At 45.1% G+C, this 25,277-nt stretch overlaps 1 protein-coding gene across 15 annotated transcripts in view; it reads left to right on the top strand.

Moving 5' to 3' along the window:
- Window positions 1–25,277, top strand: part of KMT2C (lysine methyltransferase 2C) — a 332,701-nt gene that overhangs the window by 240,046 nt on the left and 67,378 nt on the right. For 10 of the 15 annotated variants that reach the window (XM_030550063.1, XM_030550061.1, XM_030550055.1 and 7 more), the window contains 5 exons: window positions 991–1,209; window positions 5,908–6,036; window positions 8,580–8,699; window positions 20,625–20,755; window positions 24,168–24,354. In XM_030550063.1, the coding sequence (XP_030405923.1) occupies window positions 991–1,209; window positions 5,908–6,036; window positions 8,580–8,699; window positions 20,625–20,755; window positions 24,168–24,354 (786 nt within the window). The remainder of the gene's footprint in view (window positions 1–990; window positions 1,210–5,907; window positions 6,037–8,579; window positions 8,700–20,624; window positions 20,756–24,167; window positions 24,355–25,277) is intronic. The other 5 variants (XM_030550060.1, XM_030550066.1, XM_030550054.1 and 2 more) reach the window with 3 other exon arrangements.

Here is a 25,277-nt window from a genome sequence, read left to right as displayed (position 1 = left end):
TGGATCCCTGTCTACATTGAGAACTAGGGACCTTCAGCACATGCTTATCACCACACCTCAATAGCCTTGTCACGTCACTGGACAGAGGCAGTCTCACAGTCTCAAGAAACCTGGGTTCAATTCCTGGTTGAGAGTTTGTCTACAGTTGAAATACTACAGTGGCACAACTGCAATTGTACCATTGTAGTGTCTCAGTGTAGACACTACCTACACTGACTGGAGGGGTTCTTCCATTGGTGTCGTTAATCCACCTTCCTGATAAATGGTAGCTAGGTCAACAGAATTCTTCCATTGACCTAGCACTGCCTGCGCCAGGGATTAGGTCGGTTTAATTACGTCTCTTTTTTCACCATCCACAAGCAATGTAGCTGGGTCAACCTAACTTTTTAGTGTAGACCAGGCCTCACCCACAGACTTCCTGTGTGACTTTGGGAAAGTAACGTAATCTACCCTGACCTTCAGCTCCCCATCTGCAAAATGGGGATAATTCTTCCCTACCTCACAAAGGGTTTTGTGAAGATAAAATCTGTTAACAGTCATGAGACTTTCCAGTACTACCATTCTTGAAGACCATATAAGTATTTAGTTAGACAGTTTGATAGATAGGAAGCAGAGACCAAAAAGATAAGACTTGTCAAGTTATATGAGTATGTCAGGTAGGAGTCCAGCTCTGGATACCTTTTGAAGACATCAGTTGCTGTAATGCAAATATTCTTTTTAATGAGTTTTTGCAGTGTGTCATGTTGTGTTACTGTATTTGACATTACACTGTAAATTATAAAGCTTTGTCTGTAATTTATAAGATAGTGTCAGGTACTGCTGTATTATTTATACTGATATCCTTCAAGTTCTAGTGCTTAGAATGTGTCATGCTTTGACATACATGTGTATGGTTAACTCTTTAAAGAAGTGTTTAAATAATTCATCCAAGACTTGAGTCAAAGTATAAAGAGTTTTATATTCCTATTGTGATTCATGTAATTTGTATAGACCCACCGAAGACCTATACCCAAGATGGAGTCTGTTTGACAGAATTGGGGATGTCTCAGTTACAGAGCCTCACTGTTACAGTACCAAGAAGAAAACGGACAAAACCAAAGCTTAAATTGAAGATTATAAACCAGAACAGTGTAGCTGTGCTACAGACACCACCAGATATCCAATCAGAGCATTCCAGAGATGGAGAGATGGATGACAGTAGAGGTAATGGTCAGTATGTGGCATGTTTTCAGTTTGATATTTATTGCAATTCATGCATATATTTGTACATGTGGCCATATTTTAAATGTATTGTTTACTACTCATATAGGTGCTTCTGTTTCACTCTAGTGCTAAATGGTGAGGTGGACTAACTGCAAAACATGACTGTCAGTGTTCATAGCTGTCCATTTCAAGGAGATGGACTTTCCTATTATTTTTGTTCATGTGTCATCTATCCCGTACAGAAACCATGTCTTTAAGACTAACAATAGGGGCAGAACAGAAGGTCTGGCTGCCCTTCCATAGAACAGCAGTACTACAACTGAAAATTTTGCACACTATGGGGAATACACAGCGCACTCTGAGACTCAGACCCAGAGCAAACGCTGTTAGAAAGTTGTAGCCCCAGGGCTTAACAAAGAGACATCTAAACTTCTTGGGCTCTTTCAAATGTGATGCTCAAAAGTAAGGGTGAGATGGCATACGAGGCTACTCAGGGACAGTTGAATTTCTTGAGGTGGGGGTCTCAACTCATCCTTCTCTAGATACAAAGAGGGTCTGGGGAGGGCATGGAATTGCCATTTCCGACAGAGAAGAAGTTGTTGACCCCAGTCTGAAGCAACACATCCTTTTACTTCCCTGGCCAAGTGAGCTTTTGTTTGACTCCATAATCCCAGACTGGACAGAAGTTGGATTGGAAAATGGATCACATAGTTAATCTGTATCTGGTTTAAATAGAGTCCACTGTCCATTCTGATAACTGTGTTGTGGACTATCATGTTAATCCTAAACCTGAGGAAACGCTAACTAAATACAAGTGTGTAAGTCAGGAAATAAATTACACAAGCGTCTATTAAAAGTGGAATGCAGACACCCCATCTCACCGCACTCTGAAATGCTTTCTGTTTACGCAACGTTGTCTTACTGTTAATCAGATTAAATGTCATAAGAGGCTTTTTGTAGATATAGAGTGTTCTTGAGATAGAGTGATTTAACTCTAGTATGGTTTCATGTTAAGTGTTGATATAAGTAGCATGGCAGTTATTTGATTGGTGTATCCTTAATCATGATCTGTTGTTGGCTGGAAGAAATGTGTATTTTTATGATATGTGTTTGTTTTGTTTGTTTGTTACTTTTGAATGATGGAGTGATCACTTTTCTCTTGCTTTGTTTGTGATTAATAGATTCATAGAGTTTAAGGCCACAATGACTCCAAGATCTCTTTCTGGAGTGGTAACAGCTAATTTAAACACCATCATTTTATATGTATAGTTGGGATTATGTTTTCCAATCTGCATTACTTTGCATTTATCAACACTGAATTTCATCTGCCATTTTGTTGCCCAGTCACCCAGTTTTGTGAGATCCTTTTGTAGCTCTTCACAGTCTGCTTGGGACGTAACTATCTTGAGTAATTTTGTATCATCTGCAAAATTTGCCACCTCTCTGTTTACCCCTTTTTCCAGATCATTTATGAATATGTTACATTGGACTGGTCCTAGTACAGACCACTGGGGGGTGCCAGTATTTGCCTCTATATTCTGAAAAGTGACCATTTATTCCTACCCTTCGTTTCCTATCTTTTAACCAGTTACCAATCCATGACAGGATCTTCTCTCTTATGATCTATTAGATCATCTAGTCTGACCTCCAGTATATCAGAAGACCTTAAATTCACCCAGTGGTCCCTCTTGAGCCCAACAGCTTGTGTTTGATTAAAACATGTCTCCCAGAAAGACATCCAGTCTTGATTTGAAGACTTCGAGAGAAAATCCACCATTTCCATTAGTAGTTTGTTATAATGGTTAATCATCCTGACTGTTTTTTTTTTTTTTAATTTTGTATCTTAATACCAGTTCAAAATTTGTCTGGATTTAGCTTCCAGACATTGGTTCTTGTCTAGACCCACCGAAGACATATGCCCAAGATGGAATCTGTTTGACAGAATTGTGGATATCTGTTACAGAGCCTCACTGTTACAGTACCAAGAAGAAAATGGACCAAACCAAAGCTAGATTAAACACCTTTAGTGCCTTGTATTTTCTCCCTGTGAGGGCACTGTAATCAAGTCACCTCTCAATCTTCTTTTTGATAAGATAACAAGATATGTAATATAATGCACATGGTATGGCAGTGGAATAGGGGATCTTACTTTTTGTATTGATTTCAGTTCTCATCCCCTCAGCTGTATTTTTTTCATTAAGTGATTGTGATAAAATGTTTCAATGTATTTGAAAACTGGCCTGGATTTAGGTGTGTTAAAAGCCTTAGGATGTCTCTTTAGATAATATTTGTAGACCTGTGCTTTGAAAAGAAACTAGGAAACCCTTGAACTAAGATAGCACTCTGAACATATCGTATGTAGTCGTTCGTAAGCTGATTTTTTTTTTTTAATAAAAAGGGAAGCACCAGAGACGGGGGTCGGCTTATGAACAGGTATAGAGAGGGAGAGGTGAGACACAGCCCCTCCCCACAATAGAGGGAGCCTCTCCACCTCTGGCCATGCTGCTCTCCCCCTAGGCTCCAAAACAGCTGCAGCTCCGGGGCTGGCAGGCTGAAGCTGTGCCACTTGGCCCCACACCCCAGAGCAGGCTGTGGCCATGCTGCACGGGCACCGGAGCACATTGTGGCTACTCCACCAAGCCCAGCCCACTGGAACATGCTGCAACCGCGCTGCCCAGCCTGCCGGAGCAGCTCCAGCCAGGTCAGAGATATCCTCCCCTGGCCCTCCCCAGATAAGGTGGGAAGGGATGGGATGGGGAGAGTGTGGGGATCCTGGGCTAGGGGTGGGGTCATGTAGGGGGGTGATCACAGGGGTTACTCCCCTGACTCGCAGTTTCTCCCCCCAAAAAAATCAGGATAAGCAGCTGGCACGCTGGGACACTTTGTTTATTTAGATTTACTTCTGTGCCTGCGGACGCTTGAGGTAAACAAACTATCTTGGACCACCAATGGCTTATCTAATGGCTGGGGGCCAAAGTTTGCTGACCTCTGAATTATAGGATCGGCTTATGAACAAGTTATAAAAACTTTCCATTTTTCCTCATCCATCTTTGGGGGGTCTGCTTATAAATGAACCGGCTTATGATCGGGTACAGAGGATCTTTTGGGTACCTAAGAAAACTTTGTTCCTTGCTGGAGCTGGAAGTTTTGCTGAGAGGACTTGTTCATCCTCTAAAGTGTAGAGAAAAGCACTACATGTTACTCAGTGAAGACTGCCTAACCAGTCCAAAAGTAGAGCTGATAGACTTCAGAAAGAGTCCTGTCCATTTTGAAGGTCTGGTCAGGAGCTCAACGTTTGGGAGTAAGGCATGTGGTTGCTAGAAATGAGAGACTCTCTGATGCCTTTAGTACTCAGCAGCATAAATAGACTGCACAGAGATGCATTTCTTCAAAATTATGTATTTATTTTTCAATGTATGTGTGTTTAATGTTGTACACATGTATTAAAGCAACCTTGCAAAATTACCATGAAATGTAACCAGCTCATGCACAACATTTACTTTCCCCACCCTTTACAATAATGGTTGATAATTAAGAAACTAGGGACATGTAGCTCACTCCTCAGAGGTACATTTAGCACACCTTTGACCACATTACTGCCCTTGTTCCATTAAGCCTTTGTTAATGGGACTATTCCCAACATTCAGGATATCAGACTGAAAAGTCCATCACCTCGAAAAGAATGTTTTGCTAGTGAGTATTGACCTCTCCAGATTCTCCAGCAACTTCCCAGGCACCTAAATGCCGAAGGAAAGAAAACAAATCTAGTCCCTGACTCCCGATATCTTGTTTTTTAAAAATATTTTTTTAACATGTCAAGACCTGTATGACGCACATGATACAGGAAGATGGAGACAGGGCAATATTGGCACTCAATGACACTCACATTAGGATGACTAACACTGAATTAATGCATATGCAGCCCATGTCCTCGGCAGCACGGGCTACCACAAGCATATCAGACTTGTCCTCCGCTCTCTAGACTGGCTCCCATAAACTATTGAATCGAGTTCAAGGTCTCAGTCATTATCTTGAAAGTGTTCAGTGGTCTGGGCCAAAGATATCTACAAAATCACCTGAAGCTCTGGCATGAGAACTTTGGATGACAACCCTGCTCTTCTGGTGCAGTGGAACTTTCTAACATTAGAGTAAAGCTTGTCTGTGTGGGAGACAGAGCTTTCTCAGGGGCAGACCCAAGACTGTGGAATGAACTCTCAAAACACTGAGGACCACCACAAACCTCACCACCACCTGCTCCAAGTGCAGGGCTTACTCTCTTGACCTGCCTTCTCTACAGAAACAGAGAGAAGTGTGTACATTTAACAAGAAAAACAGCCCAAAATAGAACCCTACCTAAACAAAACACTACATTGCACACATAATTACCCCTTTGGGAAGAAGATGAGAGAGAAAACAAACTGCATATGACAGATGTTAGTCACATCACTTAAAGCGCTATTTGAGAGCCCTCAGATATTACAGTGACGAAGGAAGTATAAGAAACTCAATAGAATAAAGCTATGCAGAATCACAGATTCATGTAGATGGAACATTTTACCACTGTAGACCCCCTTGCAGTCTCAGTTTATCATAAGGAAAATCTAACTCCCTTAGATGTTTTTGCAAATCCCACTCTATATAGGCTATATGCAAGCATTGTCCTCCTCCTTTTTGGTTTAGTTTATAATTCTCTCTTTTCTCCAGAAGGTGATCTTATGGACTGTGATGGAAAATCAGATTCCAGCCCAGAACGAGAAACTGTGGATGATGATACTAAGGTGACAGAAGGAGCTGATGGGGTCAAAAAGAGAAAAAGAAAGCCATACAGACCTGGTAGGGTACATAACGTAGACCAATTTGTTTGTCACATTTAAGTTTTCTACTATGTAAATAGTCTATTAATTTAGAAATAGGAAGACTAAACAGCATGTGCAGGAAAGGCTTCTTTGGGTGGTTCATTCCTCATTGTGCAATGTAGTAGTTTCTTCTATTATGGTTAAAAATAATTTACAGTCTGATTATCCAGGTACGCTTTCCCAGGTTGCTGCACAGCAACAGTCTTTCCCTTATGCTGTAAATACTGGTTCACAATTCAGATTTGCAGCCAGTAATGGATTATTTAACTTGAGAAAAGAAAGCACTGTGCTTTTCTAATTGGATGCATATGTTGTAGGTTAAACATACGTATATGCTGTATTGTATAAAAATGTGTATCTGTGGCTCAGTGAAGTATGTGTGTGAGTCTTTTTGCTTCTTCAAAGAGAATACTTTTGTAGGTAACTACTACCTGTTTTCTGAAGTGTGTGATAAGTAGGGCCCTTCCAAATTCTCAGTCATGAAAAAAACATTGTGTACCATGAAATCTGGTCTCCCCCATGAAATGTAGCCTTTTGTGTACTTTTACTCTATACTATACTAGAGGGTAAAAGTATACAAAAGTACACGGTGTTTCTCGAACTGTGGGTCCTGATCCAAAGGAGACTGCAAGGCTATTGTAGGGAGGATATTGCCTCTCTTACTTCTGCGCTGCATTCAGAGCTGGGCAGCTGGAGAGGCTGCTAGCTAGGTGCACTGCTCTGAAGGCAGCGCCGCCACCAGCAGCAGCACAGAGGTAGAGGTGGCACAGAGGTAAGGTGTATTGCCACTCTTATTTCTGTGCTGCTGCTGGTGATGGCACTGCCTTCAGAGCTGGGTGCCTGGACAGCTGCTGTCCAGTTGCCCAGCTCTGAAAGCAGCTCAGAAGTAAGGGTGGCAATACTGCAATCCTCCCTACAATAGTCTCGTGACCCCCGCTTGGGTTGAGAAATGATGACTTAAGGGCTTCATATGTGTATATTTTGCTGTTTTTAAATACATGTTCATGACTTATTACAACACCATGAAATTTAAGATTTAAATATCTGAAACCATAAAATTCTAGATTTTTTTAAATGCTAGGCCCATGAAATTTACAAAAATGGACTGTGAATTAGGTAGGGCCCTAGTGATAAGGGTACCTTTCATACAGTCTGAAGATGATTCAGATGCTACACAGTTCAGTTGTCAGTTGTTGGGTGAAAGAATCACCTTGCATTTATTGATAGTCTTTGTAGTTAAAAAAAAAAAAATACTTATTGGACAATTGGCGCAAGAATATATCCCTAAAGTTTTAAATAAGGGTAGGGGATGGTACGGGATGGAAACAGCATGTTGAGAGCAATTTTTGTTTAGAATATCACCAGGTTCAGTCATCACTGGCATTTTCAGTCTCTTACCGTCCAATTTTTAAGTTCTCGACCATACTGACTTCATAGGTGCCTACTCCATGAGTGCTCTGGAGCTGGAGCACCCATGGGGAGAAATTAGTGGGTGCTCTGTACCCACCGGCAGCCAAGCTCCCCTCACTCCGCCCAGCCCTACCTCCTCCTCATCCCTGCTCCTCCTCTACCTTCCAGCGTTTCCCGCCCAGCCACTGATAAATTGGTGGTATTAGCACGCTCCGGGAGGGGAGGGAGGAGCGGGAACGTGATGCGCTTAGGAGAGGAAGTGGGGAAGAGGCCGTGATTTGGGGAAGGGGTTGGAATAGGGGCAGGGAGGGGATGGAGTTGGGATGGGGCCTTTGGGGAAGAGGCGGGGCAGGGGCGGGGTTAGAGTGGAGGTCAAGCACCCACGGTATAGAGGGGAAGTCGGCGTCTATGATTGACTTTACAAATTGCAACAGTCTTTTGGCTACAGTAAGAGTTCCATGCTGAGAGTCCTAGACAATTGTGATATCAGAGGTAACTCAGCCAATGGCCCTCCTTACTCTACAGCTAATTTGCATGCAGCAGTTTTATGGTTGTCTGAGGGACACTGCACAGATGATGGATTACTTTGTTCAACTGACACAGTTCTTCAAAACCACTTAGACAAGAACCCCAAATATACATTACCCTTCATTGCAGCACACATCTCTCATTTTGCCACCCACAGAAATCTTCTAACACAACACAAGCCTCACGCAAATCAGCACAGGCCTCCTAGCACAAAACAATCCTCACGTAAATCAATACAACTCTCCCAGCATAACACACACATTCGCTAACTTATGTTTAGCCTTATGGGAACGAGAATAATCCAGACCAGTAAAAGACACATTTTATACCAATTTAACGGTGTCCTCACTTACGAGTTGTACTAGTATGTCAATAAAAAATTCACACCCATAACCAATGTAGCTATGTCCATACAAACAGTGTGTAGACCAGGCCTTAAGGAAAATTATTTCTGTGTTTCAAAGAAGTCCTTGTATGTGAGCAACCAAAAAATATCTAAGTCTTAATGGCTTTTTCTTTGTTTCCATTTTTATCTGGAAATGTAATCTGCATCTGCTTGTTGTGTTTTTGTTTCTTTGATAGGTATTGGAGGATTCATGGTACGCCAGAGAAGTCGTACAGGGCAGGGTAAAACTAAGAGATCTCTCTCCAGGAAAGATTCTTCCGGTTCTGTTTCTGAGCAGTTGCCTAGCAGAGAAGATGGTATGTACTAACATTTATTTGTTTGTAAATTATTGACAATGCTTAATTTAGAAAAAAGATGGAACTATTTTTTTATCTGCTGCTGTCAGGAGATTATTGCAGTAGAAAAATGGTTACATTATTAATGTTTGTCACCTCATTTTATGAATTTGGCTGCTAAACTAATTCATTTGTATTTACAGCAGTGTCTAAAATTTACAAAGAGACAGAACTCGAAATGTCCTGAAACACTAATAACATGTTTCAGGTTACTAAGACACAGCTAAGAGAAACAGTGTGCTTTAGTAGAGTGGGCACTGTGCTGAGACTCAGGGGACCTAGGTTCCATTCCCAGCTCAGCTACTGACTTACTGATATAGCTTGGACCCCCTACTTAGAAATGGTTCCATTTGTTTATATAACATTTGTATTACGCATAAGGGTATGTCTACATGTAAAATGCTGCAGTGGTGCAGCTTCCATGTAGATGCTACCTACCACCAATAGGAGGGCTTCTCCCATTGGCATTGGTAATCCACCTCTTCCATCAACCTAGCACTGTTCTGCCCCGGGGATTAGGTCAGAATAGCTATGTCACTCGGGGGTGTGGATTTTTCACACTCCTAAGCAATGTAGCTATACCATGAGTGTCTGCTTTGTAAGTATTCTTTTAGTTTGGAATAGGATGTCTGCTCAACTTGCTGTAAAAAAAACTTCCTTTGCCTGTTGCTAACATACTGTAGCACAGGGGTAGGCAACCTATGGCACGTGTGCCAAAGGCGGCACGCAAGCTGATTTTCAGTGGCACACTGACTGGGTCCTGGCCACTGGTCTGGGGGGCTCTGCATTTTAATTTTAAATAAAGTTTCTTAAACATTTTAAAAATCTTATTTACTTTACATACAATAGTTTAGTTATATATTATAGACTTGTAGAAAGAGATCTAAAAACATTAAAATGTATTACTGGCATGCAAAATCTTAAATTAGAGTGAATAAATGAAAATTCGGCACACCACTTCTGAAAGGTTGTGGACCCCTGCTGTAGCATATGGGCTCCTCTTTTATAACCTTCAGACATTGCTTTAACACCTGACGAGGTGCTAACTGCATTCAGGTGGCACTTCTGTAGTTTGATAGATCATTTTTTCATGCCTTTTCAGCAGTGCCTGACAAAGGGCACTCAACAAGCTGGCTAATCAAAAAACTGATTATACCATGGGAATAAATGAGGCCCTAAAACAAGAAGTGTGTGTGGAAGGGGGTTAATTATCCTAGTTTTATTCATTTAACAGTTGCATCTGATATGGTTATAAGAAAGTATGGTATTTGCATCTGTTTGCATATCATAAACACTTTTCCAGACCCTTTCTGTGGTTGGGATACCTTCTTTTCTGAGGGTGGATTTTTTGTATAAATGTATAAATACATGGGCTGTAGAACTTGAGTCACTCTTCACTAATGTGAGAAAGTGCTGTATAATCTAGTCCAGTAATTCTCAACCAGGGGTACACACAGGTCTTCCAGGGGGTACATCAGCTCATCTAGATATTTGCTGAGTTTTACAACAGGCTACATAAAAAGCACTAGTAAAGTCAGTACAAACTAAAATTTAACAGAGCCACTGACTTGTTTATACTGCTCTATATACTAGACACAGAAATGTAAGTACAATATTTATATTCCTCTTTTTTACAACATAATTATAAAACAAATTAACTGGAAGTAAGCAATTTTTCAATAATAGTGTGCTGTGACACCTTTGTATTTTTATGTCTGATTTTGTAAAGCAAGTAGTTTTAAAGTGAGGTGAAACTTGACAAATCAGAGTCCTGGAAGGTGTACAGTAGTCTGGAAAGGTTACGAACCACTGACTCTTAAGTATTAAACCATATGTAATATAGCCCTTGAACTGAAGTCAGTGTGACTGCTTGTGGAGCACAGGTGCTAAACTTCTACAAACTGAGTGTTAAAACCTGATCCTTAGGGCTTGTCTACCCTGGCGCTTAAAAGTGCTGCAACTTCCTCACTCAGCGGTGTGAAAAAACGCCCCCCGAGCGCAGCAAGTTTCAGCGCTGTAAAGTGCCAGGGTAGACAGTGCCCCGGCTCTGGGAGCTATTCCCCTGGTGGAGGTGGGTTTTTTAGAGCACTGGGAGACAGTTCTCTCAGCGCTCTTCCGCGACTACACAAGCCACCTTAAAATGTTGCTACTGTAGACTAGCCCTAAGGCTATGGCCTTAATAGAAGCACTACAGTGGCACAGCTGCAGCTGCACCGCTGTACCTCTTCAGTGTAGCCACTCACTACAGCAATGGCAGGGTTCTCCCGGCGCTGTAGTTAATCCACTTCCCCAAGATGTGGTAGCTAGACTGTCTGCACCGGAGGCTAGATCGGCATTCCTACGTTATACAGGGGGGTTGATTTTTCATACCCCTGAGCAACGTAGCTGGGTTGACCTAACTTTTTTAGTATAGACATGGTCTAAGTGATGAACTTGCCAAAAACAAAAGTGAGGATATGCCAAGAACGGGGGTGGAAAAGAAGGATGGACTTCAGCAAAGCTTTAGTCCCACATGACATTCTGATAAGTAAATTGGAGAAATGCGGGCTGTATCTGGTGTTGTTTAACATCTCTGTTAGTGACCTGGATGTAGGAATAGAGAGCATACTGATCAAATTTACAGATGAGAGAAAGCTTGGGGGGAGGGTTTGCCAACACTTTGGAGCATAAAGCTAAAACTCAGAGGGATCTTGAAAAATTGGAGAACTGGGCTATAGACAACAAAATGAAATGAAATTCAATAAAAACAAGTGTAAAGTGCTACAGGTAGGAAAGAAAAAACAAATGCATAAATACAGAATGTGGGAAAATTAACTTGGCAGCCGAAAGTGAGAGCAATATGATGCTGTTGCAAAAGAAGCAACTGAAATTTTTGGTTGACTGCCTAGGGAGGTTGTGGAAACTCCTTCATTGGATGTTTTCAAAGGGAGGCTGGATAGCAGTCTGTTTAGATGCAGCAAATCCTGCATCTCATCAGGGGGTTAGACTGGATGACCCCAGAGGTCAGTCCTAACCCTATGATTCTGAGTAATACATATCTGATAATGACGGGAGTGATGTCTGTGTGTGTGGTGCACATTTGATTTTTCCTAACAAGTAGTTCTTCGAGAGATTGCTCATATCCATTCCAGTTAGGTGTGCGCGCACCGCTTGCATGTTCTTTGGAAGATTTTTACCCTAGCAACCCCGGTGGGTCAGCTGGGTCACCCTCTGGAGTGGCGCCGCCATGGCGGCGGATATATACCCCTGCCGACCCGACCGCTCCTCAGTTCCTTCTTACCGCCCGTGTCTGTCGTTGGAACAGTGGAGCGCGGCTCAGCTGTCCTCCACTCCCCTAGCTACTCCTTCTTCTTCGCTATCTTGTTGTATATAGTTGGTTTTTATCTATAGTTATAGTTAGTTTAATAGTTTTTAGATAGTTAGTGTATATAGTTCAGCGGGGTTTGGGCATTAGCTCTTCCCCAAACCCGGTGCCGGGGCCCATGCCCGGTTCACCAAGGTTTAAACCGTGCACGGCCTGTCATAAGCCGATGCCCTCAAGCGATCCCCACGACTCGTGTCTAAAGTGCCTTGGGGAAATCGCACATTACGGATAAGTGCCGTGTTTGTAAGGCATTTAAACCGAGGACAAGGAAGGAAAGAGACTTTCACTACAAGAATCTCCTCATGGAGGCAGCTTTGAACCCTCCGGCCTTGGCACCGAGCGCTGAGCAATGTGCTAGCAGCGCTCCTCTGGCACCGGACCATCCAGGCACCGCCAAGACACCGCGGCACCAGCCATCTCCGGCGCAGGGACCCTGCTCGGCACCGATCTCTCTCCCCAAAGCAGAAGAGGTTGAAGCCCTCCACTACCTCTGTGTCCCTGACACCACAGTTGCAGCCTCGTTCGGACCACCCGGCACCTACACCTGCCGTCGCACCGATTGCTGCGGTAACTCGACTCCGGTCCCTGAGAGCTCCCCTCCGAGGCCTGTGGTTGAGCTTACGGTCCCCTCTACACTGGAAACATTCTCCACAGCCAGGGACCTTATAGCCATGATGGAGTCTGTCCTGCCTCAACCCCTGGCACTGCCGGTGCGGGTACTACACTCCAGAGGTAAACCGGCTATAATGAGACCTCCTTCCGTCGGCACGGCAGACCGGCACCGATCACAATCCAAGTCCCGGCACCGTTCACGATCTCATGGATGGTCACGGTCCCAACGCCACTCGCAGTCTGAGCACCGCTCACCTATCCGGTACCGGTTGTACTCGTGGCACAGATCGACGTCTCGGACTCCGACCCGGTACTCTCGGTACCACTCCAGCTCCCGGCACCATGACTCTTGCAGCCATTCCCGTCACCAACGTTCAAGATCCAGGTTGACCTCCCGGCACTGCGCCAGTCGCAGGTCTCGGTCTCGCTTTCAGCACCAGTATGACTCCAGGTGCCGATCCCCGGTGCCGAGGAGATCACCGACGGTGAGACAGAGGGACACTTATCAGCTCCTCCTTGGCCGTCCCGGCACCCGTCCATGTCTTTCCAGGCAGACAGTGCGTATGCCCAGGACAGAAACGCTGATGTGCCTGCCGCGTTCTTCCACGAGTCCCAGGCTAAGGATCATGGACCTCAACAGTGGACATTCTGGACACCTTGGGCATGCCATCAGACCCAAGGTGCGCATCCAGGCCCATTGCGCTCGGCCACATCAGAGTACCGGGTGCCAGAGGCCACCATTAGCTACCCTCCTTCTTCTGTTTTGGAGGAAGTGTCGACCCAGCCACAGGACTCCCATGTACCGAGGGAGACAGAGGCTGTCCACCCAGAGGAGCCCTCGACTGACCCACTTGTCCCGGGTCTCTCCTCATCCTCCTCCCCTGACGAGGCGGTAGCCAGAACGCCGTCGGTAGGCCCCCCACCGATCGACCTAAGGGCCCACCAGGACCTCCTCAGGCGTGTTGCACAGAATGTGAACTTGTAAGTCGAGGAGGTCCTGGAGGTGGAGGACCCAGTGGTGGACATCTTAACATCAGATGCCCCCCATGAGAGTGGCCCTCCCCTTTATATGGACAATCCAGGCCAATGGTACCACAATCTGGCAGTCTCCGGCCTCTATTCCACCTGCTGCCCAGGGAGTGGAACGTAAATATATGGTGCCCTCCAAGGGCTACGAATATTTATATGTCCATCACCCTCCTTGCTCCCTTGTTGTCCAGTTGGTCAATGAGAGGGAATGCCATGGCCAGCAGGCCCCAGCCCCGAAATCAAAAGACACAAGGCGCATGGACTTGCTGGGCCGCAAAGTCTATTCCACAAGGGCGCTCCAAGCCCTCCTTAGCTGCTATAATTACAATACCTGGGCAGCGGCAGACAAATTCAAGGAGTTACTCCCGCAGGACTCCCGTCAGGAATTTGCGGCCATCCTGGATGAGGGAAAATAGCTGGCTAGAACTTCCCTCCAGGCTTCCCTGGACGTGGCGGACTCTGCAGCCAGGACCCTAGCCTCCGGGGTGACTATGAGGCATATATCTTGGCTGCAAGTCTCAGGCCTTCCCCCGGAGCTCCAACATACTATCCAGGACGTCCCCTTTGAAGGACAAGACCTATTTTCAGATAAGACTGACCTTAGGCTGAAAAGCCTAAAAGACAACAGGGTCATCATTCACTCGCTGGGCATGCATATGCCAGTGACGCAGCGCAGGCCGTTCCGCCCCCAGCCACACTGCCCTTACCCTCAGCCCAGACAGAGACAGGACTTTGCTAGAAGGCGGGGTAGAACCGGTCGCCGGAGGCAGTCAGGCAATCAAGGGGGCCAGAACCAAGGTCCTTCCAAACCTTCCTCAGGGCCAAAACTCTCCTTTTGAAGGTGCGCCCTAGGGCATCATACAAGTATCATCAAACGATCCGTCCCTTCCTTTCTCCAACCGCCTCTCCCTTTTCCTCCCTGCATGGTCCCAGCTAACGTCAGATCGCTGGGTCTTACGCACTCTGGAATTTGTGTACCACCTCTAATTTATTTCACCCCCCCTTTCACCCCTCTTCCTCGTCCCTCTTCAGGGACCCCTCTTATAAGCAACTCCTCCTCCAGGAGGTGCAAATGCTCCTCGCCAAAGGAGCCATAGAGGAGGTACCAAAACACGAATGGGGCAAGGGGTTTTACTCCCGCCACTTCCTAATCCCCAAGGCAAAAAGGGGTCTCAGACATATCCTGGACCTGCGGGAACTCAACAGATACATGGTGAAGTTGAAGTTCCGTATGATATCCCTGGGGACCATCATCTCATCCCTGGAGACTGGTATGCCGCCCTCGACATGAAAGATGCATATTTTCACATAGCCATCTACCCACCTCACAGGAGGTTCCTCTGGTTCATAGTCAACCGCCTACATTTTCGGTTCACGGTCCTTCCGTTCGGCCTCTCTACAGCCCCAGGAGTATTTACGAAATGCATGGCTGTGGTCGCCACCCACCTCCGCCATCATCGGGTACATGTTTTTCCGTATCTAGACGACTGGCTCGTCCGAGGAATCTCCGAGGCACAAGTGATGCATCACGTCGGCATTGTCAAGGACCTTTTCCTACGTCTAGGCCTAACGATCAATGCAGAAAAATCCACTCTGACTCCCACTCAGAGGATAGACTTCATTGGCACCACCCTGGACTCTAACCTCGCCAGGGCCTGCTTACCACTGCCCTGGTTCCAGGCAATGGTGGCCATCATCCAAAGTTTGCAAGCTGCTCCGTTGACTTCAGTTCGCACTTGCCTCGGTCTCCTGGGTCACATGGCAGCCTGCACGTTTGTGATGAAATATGCCAGACTGCGCCTCCGCCCCCTCCAATCGTGGCTCAACTCAGTGTACCAACCAGGCAGGGATGCCATAGGCATGATCATCACCATTCCCCCGAGCATCCTAGGCTCCTTCGAATGGTGGCTGACCCCATCCCTGGTGTGTGCAGGGCTGCCATTCCATCCGCCCCAGCCCTCTGCGTCCCTGATGACGGACGCATCATCTCTCGGCTGGGGTGCTCACCTTGGGCATCTACGCACTCAAGGCCTTTGGTCATCTAAGGAAGTGGCCTTGCACATCAATGTCCGGGAGCTGAGAGCAGTCAGCCTTGCTTGCCAGGTGTTCCAACAGCACTTGCAGGGCCGTTGTGTGTCGATATTCACCGACAACACGACAGCCATGTACTGTATAAACAAACAGGGCGGGACAAGGTCCTCGACCCTTTGCCAGGAGGCCTTATGACTCTGGGACTTTTGTATAGCCCACTCTATAGACCTCATAGCGTCCTTTCTCCCGGGGGTTCGGAACACTCTGGCAGATCGCCTCAGCAGATCCTTCCTTTCCCACGAGTGGTCACTTTGCCTGGACATTACTCTTTCGATCTTCCAGAAGTGGGGATTTCCCCATGTAGACCTCTTCGCGTCCCGCAAGAACAGGAAATGCCAAATGATCTGTTCCTTTCAAGGCCTCTCACAGGGTTTGATAGAGGACGCTTTCCTCATACCGTGGACGACGCACCTGCTATACGCCTTTCCACTGTTCCCGCTCATCCACAAGGTCCTGCTGAAAGTACGCAGAGACAGAGTCCGCTTGATCATGATGGCTCCAGCATGGCCCACTGGTACACCATGTTGCTAGACCTGTCAATAGCCGACCCTATCCCACTACCTCTGCACCTGGACCTGATAACTCAGGACCACGGCAAACTGCATCACCCAGACCTGCAGTCCTTCCGTCTCACGGCATGGCCCCTGGGTGGTTGACCCAGTCCGAGTTGCGTTGCTCTGCCCCAGTGCAACAAGTTCTCCTGGGAAGCAGAAAACCTTCTACTAGGGCAACGTATCTGGCTAAGTGGAAGCTTTTCACATGCTGGTGTGCAGAGCACAACGTTCTTCCCACCGAGGCTCCCATCCCTACCATCTTGGACTACCCCTGGTCCCTTAAACAACAGGGCCTAGTGATATCATTTTTGAGGGTGCAGTTGGCAGCCATCTCTACCTTCCACCCAGGGGAGAATGGCTGCTCAGTGTTTTCTCATCCTATGGTATCTCGATTCCTCAAGGGCTTGGAGCACCTTTACCCCCAGGTACGCTGCCCCGCCTCAACCTGGGACCTTAACCTGGTTCTTACCAGACTTATGTCGGACCCATTCGAGCCATTAGCGACTTGCTCCCTTCTCTACCTGTCCTGGAAAACCGCTTTCCTTGTCGCCATCACATCGGCGAGATGGGTTTCTGAACTCCGGGCTCTTGTGGCGGACCCTCCATATACTATCTTCCACAAGGACAAGGTTCAGTTGCATCCACACCCGGCCTTTCTCCCCAAAGTGGTATCGGCTTTCCATGTTAACCAGGAGATCTTCCTACCGATCTTCTTCCCGAAGCCGCATTCATTGCGCAGGGAGCAACAGCTGCACTCCCTAGGCGTCCATAGAGCACTCGCTTTTTATATTGAGCGGACAAAGCCCTTCCACAGAACCCCCCAACTCTTCGTTGCGGTGGCAGAGCGCATGAAGGGCCTTCCCGTTTCCTCACAAAGGATTTCATCCTGGGTGACATCGTGCATCCGCACCTGTTACGACTTGGCTCACGTTCCGTTGAGCCACCTCACTGCACACTCTACCAGGGCTCAAGCCTCATCTGCTGCTTTCCTGGCTCATGTGCCCATCCACGAGATATGTCGCGCAGCTACCTGGCCCTCGGTGCATACCTTTGCTTCTCACTATGCCCTGGTTCAGCAGTCCAGAGATCACGCAGCCTTTGGCTCCGCAGTATTACACTTGGCGACATCTCACTCCAACCCCACCGCCTAGGTAAGGCTTGGGAATCACCTAACTGGAATGGATATGAGCAATCACTCGAAGAAGACGGTTACTCACCTTTGTAACTGTTGTTCTTCGAGATGTGTTGCTCATATCCATTCCAAACCCGCCCTCCTTCCCTGCTATCAGAGTAGCCGGCAAGAAGGAACTGAGGAGCGGTTAGGTCGGCAGCGGTATGTATCCGGCGCCACTCCAGGGGGCACCCAGCCGACCCACCAAGGTTGCTAGGGTAAAAATCTTCCGACGAACGTGCACGCGGCGCGCACACCTAACTGGAATGGATATGAGCAACGCATCTCGAAGAACAACAGTTACAAAGGTGAGTAACCGTCGTTTTTGGAATACTGAGACATCCTCAGCTAGTTTAAATCGACATAGCTGAATTAAGATCAATGGTGTCATGCAGGTTTATACCAGCTGAGAGTGGCCCTTAGGGAAGGTCTGCACTACAAACTTGCATCAGCGCAGCTGCAGTGCTTCTGGTGAAGAAGCTCAAAGCTGATGGGAGAGAGCTCTCCGCAAGAGTCAGCAGCTATGTCAGTGGGAGAGCTTCTCCAGACGACGTAGTGCTTTCTACATAGGGGGCCTAAGGTTGGTATAGCTACATCGCTCAGGGATGTGGATTTTTCACTTTTGAACAACATAGTTATACCAAAGTAAGCATGTAGTGCAGACCTGGCCTTAGTCTCCAATGCTGATCTCCTGGGTTGTCATTTGGTGCACTCTCCTGTTTCATTCCCTCTTGTGTGCTGGCAGCAAAAACATACTCTAAAGCAATTTTGAGATCAGGGTATTAGTACATTTCAGTCTGCTCAGAGTAAGCAGTACAGCAGAACAGCACAGGGCGTGGAGAGTTAAACAAGAACAGGAAAGGAAAGAGAGAGAATACAAAGAGGTAGAGACCATACAAAAACACAGAGAGGCAATTCAGTGTAAGAGGAATATAAGACAGAGGAGGATAAAAATCCATAGCAGTGGAAGAGAAGAAAGAGAAGCAGAATAATTCAGGCACTACAGAATTGGGGAACAATACAGAATTTAGACAACTAAACTGCAGAGAAATGGCATAAAAACAGTGGTGATATTGGCAAGTCCATACAAATGGGAGAGAAGGTCCCCAGGGGATTGGCAGAATAACTTCCGGTCAGTTCCTTGGCTGGTAAGCTCACTCATAGGGTAGACTCTTCTTACTGACTTCCGAGACCCTCTCTCTCATGTCGTTATCTTAAGAGTTCAAAATTTGTCATAAAATCCATAAACCATGACTGTGTAACACTAAGACATAACTACAGGATTTGGCTGTAGCGGTTTTGTTAGCAGTGCAACTACAGTACAGTATAACACATTTTCTTACCTAACAGTGTAATTGGTTTAGTGATTTTTCCTAAGTAACTTCCTGCAATTAGGCTGGGCACCTCACAAGTGCAAAACATTCTTTTTAAAAGTATGTCAGTTAGTTGCAGTGACTCTACTTCTTTGTCTAAATAAACAATTTGATGGGGAATTTGTTATTCTGCAATGTTTTGCAAAAAAAATCTTTTGTGTTTGTTACAAAAATAATTATTGCCTCTTTTGAATACAATAGCTGAATTATTCAGAAAATATTTTGATTGCTTCAAGGTCCTCTGTGTGTTTTTAGTAGAGACTTCAACGCAGAGCTATGAAGGTATTCAAAAAATAAATTAAGTAGCATAGATTACAGGGAAAAGTCTGCCCTAGAGATAGATAAGATAGATAAGAGAACAAGCGCTTCAGAATAATAGGCAGGTAAATTATCTGGCTGATTCCACAAATTTCACCACAGAATTCTGGAACAGTTAGCAGAGAAAGGAAGCATTAGTACATTTTATTTCCAACAAATTATGGAAGCACACTAATGGATAAACCTCTTTTCTATTCTTGTGTAGGAGGCTGGTCTAAGGAGATGTCTACAAAGCAAAGGAAAGCCCATGCCAGCCAACTCGGGCTTGTGGGGCTTGGGCTGTGGAGTTTTACATTGCTGTGTAGACTTCCAGCGTCAGGCTGGAGCCTGGGCTTTGGGACTCTCCCACCTCACCTACCCAGAAGTCTACGCAGCAATGAAGCAGCCCAAGCCCCGTGAGCCCTAGTCATCTGGCACAGGCCAGGCCTGTTTTTTATTTTGCTGTGTAGGCATACCCCAAGAGGAAGTCTCTTCTTTTTCTAAGATCTATATAAGGTTATGGTCAGAAAAGTGACTGTGTAAAAATGGCACCTCCTTTTGCAATGGACCTGTTCCCTGCATGCATTCCAGGTCAGCACTGCTTGATTTCTTACTGTGTTACCATTGCCAAATTAGCACAACTAGGAGAACTGTGGTGGCTACTTTTCTGGCTTATGCATCATTTGGTAGGTCTACACTTATGGTGGTATATAGAGTACAGACTCTGCATGCCCAGCCAGCCTGCATATAAATAGCAGTATAGCTGGTGAGGCACTGCTTGGGTGAATAGACTAGAGTGCCCTACATGCCTGAACCCCAGAGTATGTAGCCTGCATGGCTGTCTACATGCCCAAGAAATGACTCTCCCTATCTATCCTGCTATTTTTAGCAGTATAGAGTCCCACTGCCTCCCAGCTGCTGGAGCCTTTCTGTGCCATAGTGGAAAAACTCTGGCAAGTAGGAAGGGCTTGAGCAGGCAGAAGCAGTGAGCAAAGGATCCCCGGATCCAAAGCCCGCAGCCTCCTCCCTGCCAGAGCCTTGCACTGCCACATGTAGCTACACACCACAGTGAGTGTGGATGCAGCATATAACTACATGCACCCTACTCTCCACCACAAGTGTAAGCAAGGTCACTAACAGAATTGTCACTTCTCAGCGTTAATCATGTTTCATTTTGAATCATCAAATTCAGTATGAAAACTGAGAGATGACAAACATGTAACCAACCCCACAATACCATTTTTACAGAGACCCTTTTCAGAGTAGAACTGTACTTCAGAGAATTAGGTTGCATAGTACATATTGTCCCTCTTAAATAATAAACATTGGATGTGTATAGTGGGCCAGAGAGATGAAGAGAATTTTAATGTATTTGTACATGAATACTGTTTTTAGGTTGGACTGAACAGCTGCCAGATACACCAGTTGATGAGTCTACTCCTATTTCTGAAAATACTGAGAAAATAAAAAAGCGTTACAGGAAAAAGAAAAATAAACTTGAAGAAACCTTCCCTGCATACTTGCAGGTACAGTCATTGCTATCCATTATGTGCTATTTAAAACTAATGTGTGCATGTGTTGAATAAACTGTTAATATATTTAAAGCATAAATGTTTGCTTTCTGATATCTAATTTATCACTCAGTTGATGTGGCTTTTGCATAAGGAATATATAATAAAAGCTATTCTTTGTAGCTTCTGTAGTGAGGTTATTACACACACTGGGGACTCCCTGCATTCCTTCATTCCTGCTCCCACAAGCTCCCTGTGTACCACTTTCCCATCTCCTTCTATTTTAAAGACTCTGTGCAACTTTCCCCACCCCTCCCTCATGCCTGGACATCTCTGTATCCCCCATTGCCCACTCTGCCACATGCGAGGGTCCCCTCTTCCACACACCTCATTCCAGCGACTCTGTGCTTCCCCCTTCCACCTTTCCCTCCTGGTAGGGGTTCTGTATGTTGCACCGATCCCCTTCTGCCCCCATGCCAGGGTCCCCCGATCTTCCCCTCCCCATGCCATGAGCTATGTTCAAGCCTCCTTTGCCCCATGCCCTTCCATCCTCTTCCCCCTCCACCCCTCATTATTCTTTCTTTCTGGGTGATAAGAAAGAAATAATATCTTTTTAATGGACTAACTTCTGTTGGGGGGAGAGAGAGAGAAGCTTTCAAGCTTACATAGAGGGCTTGGCTACACTGGAGAGTTGCAGCGCTGCAACTTAGTAACTGTCCACACCTGCAAGGCACATCCAGCGCTGCAACTCCCTGGCTGCAGCGCTGGCTGTACACCTGGTCTGCTTGGGGTGTAACGATTGCAGCGCTGGTGATGCAGCACTGCTTATCAAGTGTGGCCACCAAAAGCGCTGTTATTGGCCTCCAGGGTATTAGGAGGTATCCCAGAATTCCTGTCCACAACAAACCGGAAGAAAGGGAAAGCTCAGAGTTCAGCCAAACTGCTTATTTAAAAAACAAACACAGCTCCTGTTGCTGAGCGAGCGGAGGCAGGCAGGGGAATTGCTTTGGAATGTTCACAGCTGTTTGCTTGAAGAGAGAAATGGCTCACATGGCAGAGGGGGAGGGGGAAGTCCATGTTGAGCAGCTGCTTATGTGGTCTGAAGGCTATTTAGGAGTGCATAATTTGCATTTAGTGAATAAGAGAGGGGTGGGGGAAACTTTTAAAATGAGTCAAGGTAGGTGCTGTGTGTCTTGCAGTCTTTAGAACTTGCAAGGCAGGGAGCTGAGAACAGTGTCAGCTCCAAAAATCCACTCTCTCCGTCTCCCCCACGCTCCCTGTCACACTCGACCCCACCCTCCTGTTTTGAAAAGCACGTTGCAGCCACTTGAACGCTGGGATAGCTGCCCACAATGCACCACTCCCCACAGCACTGCAAATACTGCAAATGTGGCCACACTGCAGCGCTGGTAGCTGTCAGTGTGGCCACACTGCAGCGCTGGCCCTACACAGCTGTATGAAGACAGCTGTAACTACCAGCGCTGTACAACTGTAAGTGTAGCCATACCCAGAGCTCTTCTTCAGGGCTGGGAATGTACTTGGAGTGTCATAGCTAAATGCAAGGTGGAATGGATTGTTTAGCATAAGTGGCTAACCCATATTTCAAGGGATCATTCAGAGTGAAGTGGCCCGTTAACACCGCTCCAGTCATAGGGGAGAAAGACATGGGCGGAAGGGGGTTCGTGGGTTATAGGTTGTTGTAATAAACCATAAATCCAGTGTCTCTATTAATGATTTTTAGGGTCTAGAAAAGTTTGAATTTACGTTCCAAGGCTTGTCTGTTGAAGGTGTTATGCATGTTTCTTTGAAGATGAGATCTGAGAGGTCAGATATAGAGTGATGGCTTTGTAAAAAGTGTTCACCCACAGGGAATATGGTGTGTTTATCTTTTATCATTTTTCTGTCTGAGTTCATTCAAGAGTATAGTCTGGGAGATAAGTCATTCAGGGTGTGAACATGTTACACTCTATTAGAATGGTAGACAGAGATGAGAACGTGTTAATGGGTGCCGTCAACTAGTTGATTGATCTTTAGACAATTGCAGAGGTACTTGGAAGCACTAACTGTCCCAAACAGTTTTCCCCTGATTTTCCCATCAAAAGGATTCTGACCATTGATGCCTAGAATATGCCCTGTGAAACTTTGGAATTGGCAGGATGCAGTATTTAATTTAAAAGTTGTTGAGTTACATGCAGAAAGACAGAAAATGCTGTCCCTTTGCATACAAGGTGTTCGCAAGCTTGGGCAACTATCTCTCCATTTTCCAGTCCCTTGCTTGCTATTGAGCAATAACACACACATTACATTCTGTAGTTTTTCCTCCCAACACACGGAAACACTAGACCTTCAATTTGCATACTTGCTAATATCGAATACTGTCAAAAGCCTGAGTCAGATCTTCTCATTTCTCCTTGATATTATTACATTTTTCTTTACAGAAAGATCACAGACTATTATTTGATGAGAAAAAATACTGTGTTCAGAGAGGGAGGAGAGGGAAAAAATCCATGAATTAAGACTTCCTCTTACTTACAGGGATTTTTTTTTTTTTAACTTCAGTTCTTTTGAAACATAGAATAGTTCTTTAGCTCTTGTGTGTGGGTTCTGACTACATTAAAGCAGAGAATAACTGAAATTTTAAAATAATTTTAATTACATTTCTAACAATTAGAACTTAAAATGATATGGGTTTCTAGGGCCAAATGAGAAAGTGGCAGTAAATAAATTAAAAATACTGTAACTGACAAGTTGGTTTGAAGTTTGTGTAGCCTGTTGACCAGTCATTGGGTTCCTGATGTACTTTTCATGAGTCAGCTGCAAGTGAATGACAGCTGTTACACAGTGTATGTAAGTCTGCTAATGAAAATGAACAACGTTATGCTCCATGAAGAAAGAGATTTTGTAGTGTTGCAGCTGCACAGTGTGGTAATTTCTGCTAATTGATAACCATTCAGGAAAGATGGATGGTCAGTGGTTAGAACACTAGCCTGGGACTCAGGAGACCCAAGTTCAGTTCCTTACTCTTCCACAGACCTCTTGTGTGGCTTTGGTCACATAATTTCCTTGCCTCACAGTGATGTTTGTGTGAGGATATATCCTTGAAACATTGTGTTGTGCTCAGATACCACAGGGCTGTGTTGGTACCTAAAGAAAGCTTTTGGTTTGTTTTTTTCCTATATAACGTAGGATGTGAATTTAAACTGATGTGGTTGTATCAGTGTAACCACTACCACCCTCCACCAGTGACACACACACGCCTCCCCTCACCCTTCCAGGGTGGACACTCTTATACCGATATAACAGTGTCCATGCGGATGCTTTATAACTATATTGGTATAACTACTAAAACTTTCTCATGTAGACAAATAGATATACAAATTTTCCTAAAAAAAACTGACTTTTTAATGTATGTTTGTCTTCATTATAGGAAGCTTTCTTTGGAAAAGATCTCCTAGATACCAGTAGACAAAGTAAGATGAGCCTAGAAAATGTATCCGAAGAATCACTTCTGATGTCGTGTAAAACTAATCAGACCACAAATTTTCTGGATCCATCTTCTGACCCACTGCTTAGTTCAGCCTCTACTCCAGCTCAAGCAAAACTGGGAGCTCAAGGTATACTAAGCTAAAGTTAGTGATAATTCAGTCATGTTTGGTTTTGTTGTTGTAGGAGCTTTCCCATGCTTTCGTGTTTTCATTTTTAACATACACACTTTCTAACGTTCTTTAATTTAATATTACAAGACTAGTTAACATTATATTAGGTGATAAGCCACGATTGGGTGTTCATTCTGGAGTCACTAATACACGGCTGCAGGCCTTCCACTGACTTGCCTTATACATGGTCTGATGAGACTCCTTGATTTTAATTTGCATGTTTTCAAAACACTTAGAAACAGGGTAGAAGGTGTATCCTGTTTTAGGAAGACAAATCCTTCATGATGGAAGGCTAAGGTAGACTAATTGGAAAGGCAACATTAAAAACCTGTTCTTTGTACTGGTGAATATTTATTTTCAAGTTATTGTCTAATTTTTAATATTGATTACTTTAGGTTCCCAGACTCCTCAGACTTTTGGGGATTCTTTTTGCTTTATATTGTCCCCCATGAGCCTGAATGCTCTTTCAGGGTGCAGTTTGTAGCCAAAATGCAGCTTTTGACTCTCACTTTCTACTGCAAAAGCTAAACTGGGAATGTTATTTTAACTTGATGGATAGTGAGTCTTGAACATGGCTGGAGCGCCGCAAAGTGCTGCTGAAAGGCCAGCTTCACTCAAAGGAGCAATCTCTCATTTTCCCAACTGTCCTGCTACTTCAAGAATTCTTTTTCTCAATGTCTCATAGGTATATGCTATGTGTTAAGCAGTATCTTATCCCTCTACATTATGTATTTTAACACTTTGTATTACGCTGTATGGTTATTTTGTGACTCATAGCTTGTCTGATCCGTACTGTAAATAGTTTTTGTACTGTTACCCAATAATTTTTTACCCATGTATTTCTGGCAGTTTTGAATGTGCACAGAATGGGCATCAATTAT

The sequence above is a fragment of the Gopherus evgoodei genome, chromosome 2 (genome assembly GCF_007399415.2).
Source record: "Gopherus evgoodei ecotype Sinaloan lineage chromosome 2, rGopEvg1_v1.p, whole genome shotgun sequence".
NCBI lineage: Eukaryota > Metazoa > Chordata > Testudines > Testudinidae > Gopherus > Gopherus evgoodei.
The sequence above is the reverse complement of the archived record's forward strand: the minus strand, read 5'-3'. Positions and strand labels throughout refer to the sequence as shown.